Below are 12917 nucleotides of genomic sequence, written 5' to 3'. Positions count from 1 at the left end.
TATTTTCTGTCTCACCCTGGCATGTGTTGCTCTCTGCAGAAATGGTGAAGCCAGAGGGGCAGGAACAGGAAAAGCCTCCCATGATGTTGTTACATGAATGAGAGCAGGGAGACTGCAGGGCACACTCATCTTCATCTGATAGGAACATTATTTAATTAAAATAAGGAAACTGGTACAGTGGCAAATGTTCAAACAGAAGTGGGACAGCATACCAGCACAGTAGGAGGCTGTGTCAAGAACGAACCCTTTAGGGCACGTGTCTTCATAACCATCTGCAAACAGAGAGGCGCATTTAATCCCAGAGCGTCTTTGAGCTGTGAATGTGAAGCCGTGTCTCTCCGACCTGGGATGATGAGGCTGGCAGTGATGTGGAACTCCAGAGTGAGGGTCAACATGTTGTAGACGCTGTTCACACCGGAGACCTTGAGCAGCTGGAGCAGAGGGCCCTGGCGCTCCTCCTGGTCCTCGTAAATAATTGTGTGATTGCAGCGCAGCACCATGGGGCTTCCTCCTCTCTGGTGGGCTTGAGATGACCACGAGTACAGCTGCCCTTGGCCCGTCTGCACGTATGACTCATCGAACTCCTGCAGGACGGAAACAGCGCCGGATCAGAGAAAGTGGACGGCATCCCGGAGATGACAGTTTGAGATGTTTTACAGACGTGCAGAAGCTCCGGCGGCGAACCCACCTGTAAGCTGAGATGTGATGACGACAGCGAGGGGGGAACAAAGCCGTTGATCACGATGTCGATGAGCAAGACTCCTTCAGGATCCACGCCTCTGGCGACGTGGGTCAAACGCAGGACCTCTCCTGATGAAACAAACAGTAGAATCATTCCCAGCCACAGGGGAGCATGCTGAAACTATTCAGAGGTAATGACCCCAGTGTGGAAGTCTGTGTGCGTCTCAGTGGCGCCACCTGCTGGCTGTTTCACAGCAGAGCGCCCAAAATTCATAACCCACAGTTTAGATTTAAAAAAACCCAAAAAAACTTAACTTCAGTTCATTCTTTTCAGTCACTTATTTAAATAAATAAATCAGTATAAAGAAATTTAGAATACTTATTAGTGAAAACAACTGACATTCGTGCAGGTGAGAAAGTGATGAAGGATAAAACTCACCAGTCTCAAACTCCAGCTGAGACTCCTGTCTGAACTGGCCCTGAGTGAAGGAGTAGCCGTTTCTGGCTGCTCCGCTCTGCAGCACAGTGGTCCAATACACCGGAGTGAACACTGACACCAGCACGCGCAGCAAGGGACCTGCAACCAAACGGCAGCAGCACTTAAAAAAAAAAAAAAACACTGCAAAGCAATCACTGCAGTGGACTATATGGTTACATGTGGAAAGTTAATGTCAACACTATGGAGTTTTTATTGAAGCTACATGCTGAAATTTGAATTTACACCATTTCAGTGAGATAAACAGACTCAAATAAACATAAATAAATAATGCAGACTTGTGTTGCAAGGCATTCAAGGCAAGCAGGCATATTCCAACCGTCCGTTTCATCCCAGAAGTCTTTAAAAACTTTCCGGCTGCATGCAACATGCTGCAACATATACAGCACTATGATGCACTCCCTCACACCAATACTGAAAGACTAAAGAAATGAAAAATAAAACTTCAAGCACTCAGATCCTTTATTTGCCACCAACATGTTGATGTCCTACTCAGAGGCGGAGCGTGGGTCTCAGTACAGAGGGGGCGGAGCATTCTCGACGGGCCCTTATGATAGTAATTTTACCATTCAAACAATACCTCATGCTGCCATCAAACAACACACTAATGCTCACTTTTATTGAGCCAAGCAAAACTATATGCCTCAGAAAGCAGAATAAAGTCACAAACCAATCCACAAACTTGTTCTGAAGAACAAATACACATATGGACGCACACACACAAATGCAGCCTGAGTGACAGCTGTCAATCTCAGAGCGTCCGCTGTCCATGGTGCTGAAAACTCAAATAGAAACTCACGGGCTAAATCTGTACCATCTTTGATACAGCTTAAATATACAATGAACACAGCTGGTCTAAAATTACACAATCTATTCAGATAGATATAGACACAGCTATCTATATCTTTTGGAATTCACGTATATTAGAAAATAGACTCAGCAGTCTCTTATAGTTGAGAGCAACACAAGGCACATTCAAATAGGCAGGTGTTTAAGACCACAGCATTCTGATAAAGATAATATTTTTGAAGGTTTCACGGAATCACCAGTGTTAGGTTTTGGGTAGTACCGCTAGCGGCTGGCATAGTGTTTAGCATACTGTTTAACTTCCCTCCAAAGAGTTCAGATCAGGTGCAAAAGAAAAAAACTGGTTCATGCCGCACAGCCAATCAGCGCTGGCTTACAGCTCTGATGCATTCATGGACAGCCGTAATGTAAGAATTGGCAAATTGGAGCCCACAATCATACCTTCTCGCACACACTGCACATTTTATTACAATAATTTATTTACGAGGAAATGTGAACACATCACATGAAACGGGGCCCTATGACCTTGTGGGCCCTGGGGCGAAGGCCCCTTGCCCCCACTCTGGCTCCGCTACAGGTCCTACTCTAACATTTGAAGAACGTGCTGCGAAAAGTACATTTCATACTCTTCCTACTTCAAAGCAGAGATTAAACAAGACAAAAGTTGCTGAGAGTGAGAGGACCGTGATGTGCGATCACTCACCCACAGAGGGGGGGACGTTGTCCAGGCGTGCCTGCAGGGTGCTGCTCCCCTCCTCCGTGTTGTCTGTGATGTTTGCCTCCAGGAAGGACACACCAAACTCCCTCTCATTCACCATCCCGATCAGACTGCCTCTGGTCTTACGAGGAACGTCACCTTTCAGGATCAAACAGCAATATCTTTAAGTCCATGTGCATAAAACATAACTACAGCTCACACGTTGCCATTAAAATAATGATAACACAACCTATAATCTTACAGCTGTCATCATGGATATCTCATTTTCAAAAACAGACCAGCTTTAGACAAATATAACAATCAACAATCAGCCTCAGGCTTAAAAAAAAAAACATTTTACCTGGACACAGACCAGTCTGACATTTCCTGGAGTCAATACTGGGGCCGCTGCATGACCGTCCGCCATTGGCCGGCTCTGGGTTGTTGCATAATCTGATTCGTTCCTGGAAGCCTTGCCCACAGGAGCTGCTGCAGGGACCCCACTCCTCCCAGTTAGAGTAGCCTCCGTTGACTGATACAGAGAGAGTGATGGAAGAAAAAAAAGGACCTCAGGCCTGCTGGAGAGGAACACTCGAGCACTTCTTCTTTGGAAGTTTGAAAAGAGTTTAATCAATTTGCTTTGTTCTTAAGCTGCAGGGGTGTGTCGAAGGACATTGGCTGAACGTACCCTGAACTTTGAGAGCGATTGTCCTCTCCGCTGTTCCGGCCTCACTCTCAGCCACACACTGATACTCCCCTTCGTCTGCTGCCTGCGAATCCAAAAGAAGGAGATTTGGACTTGATTCATACTCCAAGGAACAATTATCCTTTGATGGAATCACAAACCTGTGTCATTAAATTACAAACAGTTTTCGCACTGAGGAGAAACTAGCATTACAGGAAAAAAGGTGACATTTTCAATGGGACACTTGACTTTGCACCATTACATTTTTGGCCATAATGGATATTATTGTGCCAGAGAGAGGAGATTTCACATTAGAGCGATCTCTGAAAAGGACAGTCATCCGTCTGTGAGAAAGTCTCAGCTGCAGGCTGTGCAATTATAGCAGCAGTTAGAGACCGTAACAAGGTTACAGGCTGTGGAAAGAGAAGTGGAGTCTGGGAACATCCAGCTTTCTGTCCGCCTCTTCCCTCTGTTGCTAATGCTGTTAGCCTCTCTGACTGAACTGAATCTGATTTTAGAGAAAACAGGACACTGCAGGACAGTCACACACTGTTCCTTAACCCAAGGGGACTGCAGATGAAGCATGGAGCGGTTGAATACTGCCCCACTGTTTGCTCCAACAACAAACATTTGTTGATGTAGTTTGCGAAAGGAGACCTAATTACACAACCCGAAGGGACAAGGACTGTCAGGCCACTTCTCCCCGAGTAGCCTCTGCTGTAAGACGTGGACTGGAAAGTTATATTTACCGTGATGCCGTAAATGACCAGGGAGCCGTTGTGAAGCGCCTGCATCCGGATGGAGCGCATTAAAAGTTTTCCGTTCCGGAGCCAGTGCAGGATGGGGCTGGGGTCTCCGTGGACCGGACAGTCCAGCACTGCGGAGGCACCCTGGACGACCGTCTGAGACATGCGGGCTTCACCCTTCAACACGGGAGGCTCTGCAGACACACGGTTAACGTCATAAAAAGTCATGTCATCTGTGGGGAATGTCTCGAGTGCAAATGCCAGAGAAGAAGCTCACCCCTGATTCGGACGAACGAGAGCGCTCGGATCGAGCCCACGCTGTTCTCCGCAATGCACACGTAGGTCCCCGCATCAGTCATGGTCACATTCTCAATGACGATGGAGCTCCTGCCTGCCTCGTCCACAGTTGCACCTGGAACATGTTTCTATGTGAGTATAGCAACGCTGATCTACGTCAGATCTAGAGAGGACAGAAGAGTTCAGTACCTGCGTAGGGTCGGTTGTTGCTCGCCCAGGAGATGACGGGAGGCGGCGTTCCCTGAGCGTGGCAGGATAAGGCCAGGCTCTGCCCTTTGTTCAGGGTGACGTCGCCTGGCAGCTCCTTGAAGGCCGGCCTCATGTTGATCGACAGGTGGATGTCCTGCCTCGCGGAGCCTGCGGCGTTGGTGGCGACGCAGGTGAACACGCCCGCATCCCCGAGCTGCAAGGAGAAGCAGCGGTCACGACTGATTGTTACGATCACAACAAGCGCTGCGGCAGTAAGCGCAAAAGCAGACGACGCTCACCTCGGCCCGCTCGATGATCAGCTCTCCTGATCGCAGGACGGTGAATTTACCGGGAAGCTTGGGCACGGGGGCCCTGTCTTTCTCCCAGGACACCCGGGGCTCTGGCGAGCCCTGAGCGGCACAGGGCAGCAGGGCCTGGAATCCCTGAACCACTGACAGCTCAGTCTGAGCAGGAGGAATCATGGGCGGCACTGAAAGGCAACAGCAGCATGAGCATCTTTACAGCATAGCCTCCGCACAATCCGTGATGGAGATTCAATAAACCTTCACACCTTGAATGAACAGCCTCATATCGTGGCTGACTCGGCCAGCCAGGTTCTTGGCAGTGCACGTGTAGAGTCCTGCGTCACTGCGCTGAGACGACATGATTGCCAGGGTTCCATTGGCAAAGACGTGTGTGTGAGCGCTATCAACCACAGGCCTCCTGTCTTTGTGCCAGGTCACTTCAGGTTGAGGCTGTCCATCAGCGACACACTCCAGACTGACGGGCTGGCCCAGGACGGCGGTGTACTCCACACGAGGGACACTCAGCACTGGGGGAACTGGAGAAGCGAGGAGAGAGTAAAATATTGATTTAATGACTCATTTATCCAACTTTTATGCCTCCTCCGTCCAAACTAAAGCCTCAAGAGCTGGAGCCGGTGCCCAGCTGACAATGGACTAATGACAGGGTACTGCATGGACTTTTCGCAATTTCATTTATTCATAAACCACTAAATACAGAGCATGCGGGGAGAGAATTAAAAATTGTAAAAGGTTCGCAAGGATTTAGCACTTTTTTCCATTTGTGCGAGCAGAGCCTACCTTGGAGGACTAGCTTGGTTCTGGCCACAGCGACACCAGCTTCGTTCTTGGCCAGACACTGGTAGGTCCCGGCATCGCCGAGCGTCACACGAGAGAACTTCAGGGCTCCGTTTGAGAGCACAGCCAGCCGGTGGCCTGTTACAGACACACCGGAATGGGATAGAAGCTGAAATTTAATCCAGCGATGGGCATGGAGCGTGTTTATAAACTCATTGATCTTCATGAATTTAAAAGTGTGATGCCGTGCTGGTGTTTCTCACCTGCAGCTATAGGGACCCCCTCTCTCTGCCAGGTGACTGATGGCCTGGGGAAGCCTCGGACCTCACAAGGGAGAACGGCGGCGTGATACAACACCACCTGCACTTCGTCTGCGGACGGCTTGATCTCTGGCAGCTCTGAACAGGATGAAGACAGTGTCAGTCAGGGCGATGCGCGGTGTGGCGTTTGGCTCGGTGTCCTGCTGCAGTGTCAGTCAGAACCCACCTTGCACTGTGAGGCTGATGTGTTTGTGCGCCACTCCGGCTGGGTTGCGGGCCGAGCATGTGTAGCTGCCAGCATGACTTGGCACGGCAGCGGTTATCTCCAACTCTCCTGCATGAAAATGAGAGCCAAGATACATAAACAATGTCAAATTTCATTAAGACAATCCATATTTCTTTCCCCGGGGCATTGTTCTTATAAACGAGCAGAATTTGTGTAGTCCCACCCGTTGGAAGGATGCGGTAACTTCCCCCTCTGGTGCTCAGCTTGGCCCCTCCCTTCGTCCAGGTGACGGCAGGCTGAGGGCGTCCTTGTACGTGACAAGGCAACACCACCGGAGACATTTTGACCGCTTTCACTGCTGTAACGTCATCTTCGATAGACGGCGCCACTGCAGGGCAAATTGCCAGGATCATGAGTTCATTCACATGAAATTACATTCATCCGGTCTCATTATTGGACAAAACTCCAAGTCGATACCTTGCAGGTTGACCTCGATGACCCTACGCTCCTCTCCCACATCATTGACTGCAGTGCACTCGAAATAACCTTCGTCCTCATTGGCTGGGGACAGAAGAACCAGGGACCCAGAGGACAGTAACCTGGACAGATAAGCAAAAATTGCATCAGTTTGCATTGCTGCGCTGCAGACGTGTTCTGTATTCAGAGCCAGTCCAGCCACAGCTTACCTGTATGCGCCGGGCTGCAGGCTGACATCGAGCGGAGCGCCGTTCCTCTTCCAGGAGACTGTAGGTGGGGGTATGCCTGTGGTCTCGCAGCTCAGCACAGCTCTGATCCCCGTGGTCACGGTCACATTGAATGGGCCCGGACTGATGGAAGGACCCACTGACAAGAGACACAGACAGCTGGAGCTTAACGGACATGTTCCGCACAGAAAGAGCATTAAATATTTCACTACAATCAAAATAAGGACATAAAGCAGATTTTGCACAAACGAGATCATATACTTGCCATAAACCCGGAGATCCATCCCCCTGTGATCTGAACCCGCCTGGTTGGACACGGTGCAGTAGTAACGACCGGCATCGCTCAGCTGAGCCCCGGATACAGTGAGAGAGCCCTCCGACAGCAACGTGTACCTGAAGCACGGAACGGTGGACAGGGGACACTCGTTACAAGTTTCAATAAATTAAAAAACTCTTTACTTTTAATTTCCTCCCTCAAATGAAAAAGTTAATTTTCTCAGAGAATATCTCATAGTGGCTCATTTGTGGATCGATCGCACTGTGTGGGTTCAGCCTAATGACTGGTCCACTCAAATCAGCTCCGCCATTTGGGGGTTGATGTTTTATCGTCTAACTGCTGGTGATTACTAAAAGATATCGCTTTACGGACTCATGACAATAAAATTAGCAGCTTTAAGTTGCTTTATGTCAGGAGGAGCGAGGCGTGCTGCTTTGTGAATTTTGGGAATAGACCTGTTTATGTGTTGCAGAGCAGAACTCTTAAAACACCCCCGATATGTTGCTCTCAAAACATCTCAAGGTTTTCAACCTTTCTAGTGACTCATAAATGCAGTTTAAGGCAGTTTTGCTTGACTACACTGTTCTGTAGATGAAATGGGGGATCATTTTTTAATTCACACAGAATGTTACAGGAACTCTGAATATCCCAAGGCACACGGACAAAAAGCTTTAAATAATGTGAGCAGAACAGAAAGAGCAGCTATTCCACCATTCAGTCCATAACAGTAATCAGTCATTAAATTGGCTAAAAGAAGCTTTTACAGTAATGCATTACTTTATTCTTTAAAACCACAGCTTGTGGTCACATTAGGACGTACTTCTTGCTGTCTTTCGGTATGGGGAATCCATCCTTCCGCCACATGACTGCAGGTGAGGAGCCGCCTTCCACCTCACACGGTAAAACTGCATCCTTACCGATATGCACAGTCACCACGGCGCCGCTCTCCTTTATTACCGGGGGCACTTAAAGGAAAGAAGACACATTGATTTAAATCCTGCATGAAAATTATTAATAATCAACAATATGTCAGATATCCTCATAACAGACAAGTGTAAATGAAGTTATTATTTCATACAGAAGTTAAAAAAAGTTCTTAAATGTTTTGTTTCTTTTTGAAAATCACTTCTTAACACTTTCTTTATTTCAGAATTTTTGCCCGTTATTTCTACTCCAGCCTTGTCTCCCTTGGGACTGGGAACTTGAGATGAAATGGGATTTACTTTTTTCTCCTCTCTCTCGGAGATGTCTTTCATATCTGATCTACAGAGCCTTCTGCAAAAGTGATTTCGGTTGGAAATGGGACGGGGGGCTGCTCCTGTTTCAGCTCTCATTTTGAGATGTTGACCAGAAAGCTAAAGGTTGGACTGTTCAGGCTGTCTGTCTACTTTCTGAATTATTGTGCAACGTGGCATTTTCGGGTTATGTTGCTTGTTTCTTTGGGGGAAGTACAAACATGTGATTAAACTGAGCCAAGACGCTGCTAAACGTTTCACAAATCTGCAAGGCTCTGAATTTTATTGGCTGGAACATGACATCACCATCTAACACGCAAAGTTTCCCTTGAATCATTTTTCCCCGATCGTGTTAATTTGCACCCCCCACATCCAGCTAAACATAAAACCCACATCTCCAGCACATTCGATGATCCTTTTAAAGGCGCCGTGTGTTTATTCCATCATTGTAAGATGAAACTTTTAGCATATGGTTTGAATGTGTCACATCACTGAACTGCACTGACATCCTTTAATATTTCTGAACTCTCAGTGTTAAAATATAATATCCCTAAAATACATTTCCATATGAGTCTACAGCTCGAGACGTCTCCATCATGTTGATTTGCTGAGTTGAACTTAATTTTCAAACAGATTGTAAGTATCAGATTTTGTCTTCAACCTCACTGATTTAAAGCAGCCCTTTTTCAAGAGTAATAATATGGAAACAATGATGAAGCTAAACTAAATAAATAAAATAAAAATAAATAATAAGAATAACAATATTCTGACAAGTAAGAAATAAAAAAAAGAAAAAGATTTGGTACGCTCTGGATTTGTGAAAAGAAGGGGAAAAAAGCCTTTAAGAGAATGCAAAACATTATTTTAAACTAGTTGCATCAATTTAGATGGCGCTTTGCTTTGAGGATGCTTCACTTGACTGTAAAAAAGCTCTGTTGAAGGAATGATCAGTAGGGGGCGCTGCTGCTGCCACTTTAATGTCTGTGTTCATGTGAGGCCCTGTTTTCCTCAAACTTCAAGTATTTTATAACATGGAAATAAATTCATCTAACTCATAACTTGAGGCTTGTCCTCACTTGTTTTTTTCTGCATGGATGGGCTCCACATGTGTTTTGATGCTGTGAGAGTCTGAAAATACCTGCAGGCAACAGATTTTTTGACGGCAAGACTCACTGCAAGCTTACAAAGCGTAAAACAGCACAACACTCGCCAGAAACAATCAGCACCCAGGTGATCTGCTCCCGCGAGCGGCCTTCCTCTGATTCAGCATGTTCATTTAATTTCGGCCCATAAGTGTGAATGCCCCGTGGTAGACTGCTGATCCTTCTCAGTGTACCCTGTCTGGCTGACGGTTCTTGTTGGAAGAGTATTAAAAAAATAATCTGAAAAGAATGAGCCAGTACTGGTGAAAAGAAAAAGCCATTTAAACTTACAGATAATCTCCACAGTGAAGAACAGGCTGGTGCTTCCAGCGATGTTGGTCACCACACAGCTGTACTGGCCGCTGTCCTCAGGCTGGACTTCCTGTATCTCCAGGTACTGACCCCCTGCCAGCCGCTGGATGCGACCACCCGGCTAACAAAGCAGGGGAGAAACGGAGTGAGTCCTGAGTCCGGCACAAGGCAGTGGCTCGGTGCTGCTGTTATCCCCGCGGATCCTGTACCTGCAGTTTAATGTCATCCCTGTACCACTCAATGTCAGGAGGAGGGTCGCTGCCGGCCAGGCACTCCAAGGTCAGGTGTCCATTAACCGGAACCGTCAGTGTCCTCACGTCACCAGAGCCGAGCAGCGTCGGCGGGGCTGGGAAACATCCAGAGAATAATAAGCAATCAAACAAACCGCCAGTGCTGAGATCTGGAGGATCAGTTTATGCCAAGATGATGAAAAGAAAGAGATAAGACAATAATTTGAGAAGTATCAGAGCTTTATAAAGCATTGTCTGTAATATTTTCGGGAGCATCTGTTAGTAGAAACAGATTTTCCCTCCGGAATGCACGCAGCGCTTTGGTCAATCATTATTCAAGCTCCAGGTGTGAGCGGTCGACGGGACGGGAAGGGATGGAAGCAGGCTGACGGGACCGAGCAGCTGCTGTCACCTTGGACTCGGACCCAGTAATTCTTTCCATCCTCTCCGGCGAGGCTGCTGGCCAAGCAGGTGTACAGACCTGCATCCTCCACCTTCAAAGACATTACCGGCATTAATCAGTAGAAGTCCTGCTTGCATAACAATGATGTATTCGCTTCGATCGAAGGTGGCCAAAAATTTGACTTCCAATTTGTTTGGAAATTAGTTTTATCATCACAGGTAATGTGTAATTTACCTGAACTTTACTGATCCGGACAAAATGACCGTCCTGATGGACGATGCCGGGTCCTTCCAGAGGGCGGCCGTCTTTGAGCCAGCTGAGGGAGGGGGGCGGGACCCCCACGGCGGAGCACTCCAGCTCCAGAGGACTGTTCACAGCGATCGTCAGCTCGTCCGGAGAGCCGGAGGTGGATATCTTTGGAGGCTCTGGGTTTGAAAAATACAATATTTTTTAATGTATCATCACTTCTTTGTTTTAAATCAAAAGCAGGGATTATTTTTGGCCTTACCGAGCACAGTGAGGTTGAAGCTCTTGGTGCTGCTGCCAGCCTGGTTACTCGCCACGCAGCTGTAGAGGCCTGCGTCAGAGGGCGCCACGTCCGGCAGCTGCAGCCGTGTCTCCTGGCCGTCCAGCAGCAGGTTGCGGTGAAGCGACAGCGGCTGCCCGTCCTTCAGCCAGGTGAGCGTGGGCGGGGGAACGCCACGCGCTTCGCAGGTCAGCGTCACCAAGGATCCCTGGACTACTGTCACCGGCTCCACCGGTTCAACGTGATCCACTCCAGGGGGCACTGTGGACCAGGAAAACACACATCCAGGACAAATCCACTCATCTGCATGTTATGAATCGTCTTTGGAGGGATGCTGTGGTCTTTACCTTGGACTTGAACGTCATAGCTCAGCTCAGCGAGGCCGGCTCGACTGCGAGCCGCGCACGTGTACACTCCAGAGTCAGACAGCTGCACTGGAGAAATCCTTTTCAGAAGGAAGAGGAGGACATTCAGAAAACCCTCACCAGTATTTAGGGAAGATGCTGTAATTCTCTAAAGAGACCTCAGCTTGGTGTCTCCGGAGAGGAGGCGTGCTCGGGGGGACAGCAGCAGCGGACGGCCGTTCTTCAGCCAGCTGATCTGCGGCGGAGGGTTTCCCGCCGCCTGGCACTCCAGCGTCACCGCGCTGTCCTGAGTGACCTGCACCTCTCTGGGGACGGCGGTCTCACCAGAAATAGACGGAGGGACTGTGGATGACCAAGTCGTGTGTAATTGACTGGAAATGAATCACTCAGAAGCATGAGCTCTGTCGAGCATGAATAGACTGTTAACGCTTACCCAGAACAAAGAGGGTGTAAAGTTTGCTCTCCTGGCCAGCTGGACTCACAGCCAAGCAGGTGTACGTCCCAGAATCCTCGGAGCTCAGCCTCAGTAAGGTCAGCGAGCTGCCATCAGGGGTGATGCTGCCGGAACACAAATGTACTTCATTTACTCTGTTCTAAACAGACGTCTATTATTGGTGCACAGACTTCCTGTAGCCACATTTTATCATCATCATCATCATCATCGTGATCGTCTTCCCACCAGTTTCTCACAGTCAACCACACACACACACACACACACTCACACACTCGCTGTCTCCAGATGATGTCATGTCCATAAGCTGGTGGACAGCTGTAAAACATCTGCTCTTGCTCCTCTTCATGATGCAATTGGGCAAGAAGCTCTAAAACCATTTTTCTGTCCCGGCAGCCTCCATTCATACTTAATATCTCCTGTGATGATGATTCATATTGCTCTTCCTCAAACCTTTAGGGAGCTGATTGCTGATTGATTCTTTTGCTGCGTGAAAAACAAACTGTGCTACTTTCATTAGGAAAATATATACTGAAGGAAATGTACTATTTTTGGTATGATTTATTCAGTTCAATTCAACTTTCTTCATAGTGTGCCAAATACAACACAGTCATTTGGAGACTCTTTCACAGAGTGAACTGTGACTGACTTACTCAATGTGACGGACGTCTGATCCCTTTAAAGGTACTCCGTCTTTCAGCCAGCTGAGTTGAGGCGTCGGTACTCCACTCGCTCTGCACTCCAGGGTCAGCGTCTCTCCCATGGCTGCACTCACATCCGACGGCCGGTCCGAGTCCAGGATAGTGGGCGACACTGAATATGATGAAGATCAATCAGGAATGCTGCTCACAGTTTTCCCAAGCGATGTGAAAACCCCACAGCGGGAACAGAAAAGCCGTTACCCTGCACGGTGAGCCGGTAGTCCCTCTGGGTTTGCCCCTCGCTGTTCTTTGCCACGCAGCTGTAGGTTCCGGCGTGAGACAGGCTGAGAGGGCCCAGCTCCAGCCGGTTCCCCCGAATGGACCACTGCCACTGCAGGCTGCTCTCTGGACGGACAAGACATCCACGCAGTCAAGCTGTCACGCGAG

At 48.3% G+C, this 12917-nt stretch overlaps 1 protein-coding gene across 1 annotated transcript in view; it reads right to left on the bottom strand.

Annotated features, from left to right (window-relative positions):
* hmcn2 (hemicentin 2) overlaps window positions 1–12917 on the bottom strand; it is a 43242-nt gene that overhangs the window by 3388 nt on the left and 26937 nt on the right. Inside the window, exons 43-73 of the mRNA XM_030104149.1 lie at window positions 12732–12875; window positions 12483–12642; window positions 11812–11936; window positions 11537–11720; window positions 11361–11458; window positions 10996–11274; window positions 10722–10912; window positions 10497–10578; window positions 10064–10200; window positions 9834–9975; window positions 7986–8130; window positions 7154–7281; window positions 6871–7027; window positions 6662–6783; window positions 6408–6572; window positions 6185–6292; window positions 5962–6096; window positions 5702–5836; window positions 5170–5439; window positions 4898–5088; window positions 4599–4812; window positions 4390–4524; window positions 4116–4306; window positions 3370–3451; window positions 3043–3213; window positions 2688–2840; window positions 1121–1258; window positions 689–810; window positions 344–584; window positions 213–272; window positions 16–135 (exon numbers count right to left, since the gene is read on the bottom strand). Coding sequence (XP_029960009.1) covers window positions 16–135; window positions 213–272; window positions 344–584; window positions 689–810; window positions 1121–1258; window positions 2688–2840; window positions 3043–3213; window positions 3370–3451; window positions 4116–4306; window positions 4390–4524; window positions 4599–4812; window positions 4898–5088; window positions 5170–5439; window positions 5702–5836; window positions 5962–6096; window positions 6185–6292; window positions 6408–6572; window positions 6662–6783; window positions 6871–7027; window positions 7154–7281; window positions 7986–8130; window positions 9834–9975; window positions 10064–10200; window positions 10497–10578; window positions 10722–10912; window positions 10996–11274; window positions 11361–11458; window positions 11537–11720; window positions 11812–11936; window positions 12483–12642; window positions 12732–12875 — 4725 coding nt within the window. The remainder of the gene's footprint in view (window positions 1–15; window positions 136–212; window positions 273–343; window positions 585–688; window positions 811–1120; window positions 1259–2687; window positions 2841–3042; window positions 3214–3369; window positions 3452–4115; window positions 4307–4389; window positions 4525–4598; window positions 4813–4897; window positions 5089–5169; window positions 5440–5701; window positions 5837–5961; window positions 6097–6184; window positions 6293–6407; window positions 6573–6661; window positions 6784–6870; window positions 7028–7153; window positions 7282–7985; window positions 8131–9833; window positions 9976–10063; window positions 10201–10496; window positions 10579–10721; window positions 10913–10995; window positions 11275–11360; window positions 11459–11536; window positions 11721–11811; window positions 11937–12482; window positions 12643–12731; window positions 12876–12917) is intronic.

This window comes from Salarias fasciatus, chromosome 12, assembly GCF_902148845.1.
Source record: "Salarias fasciatus chromosome 12, fSalaFa1.1, whole genome shotgun sequence".
Classification (NCBI taxonomy): Eukaryota; Metazoa; Chordata; class Actinopteri; order Blenniiformes; family Blenniidae; genus Salarias; species Salarias fasciatus.
Note: the sequence above shows the minus strand (reverse complement) of the source record. Positions and strands in the feature narration are given on the sequence as shown.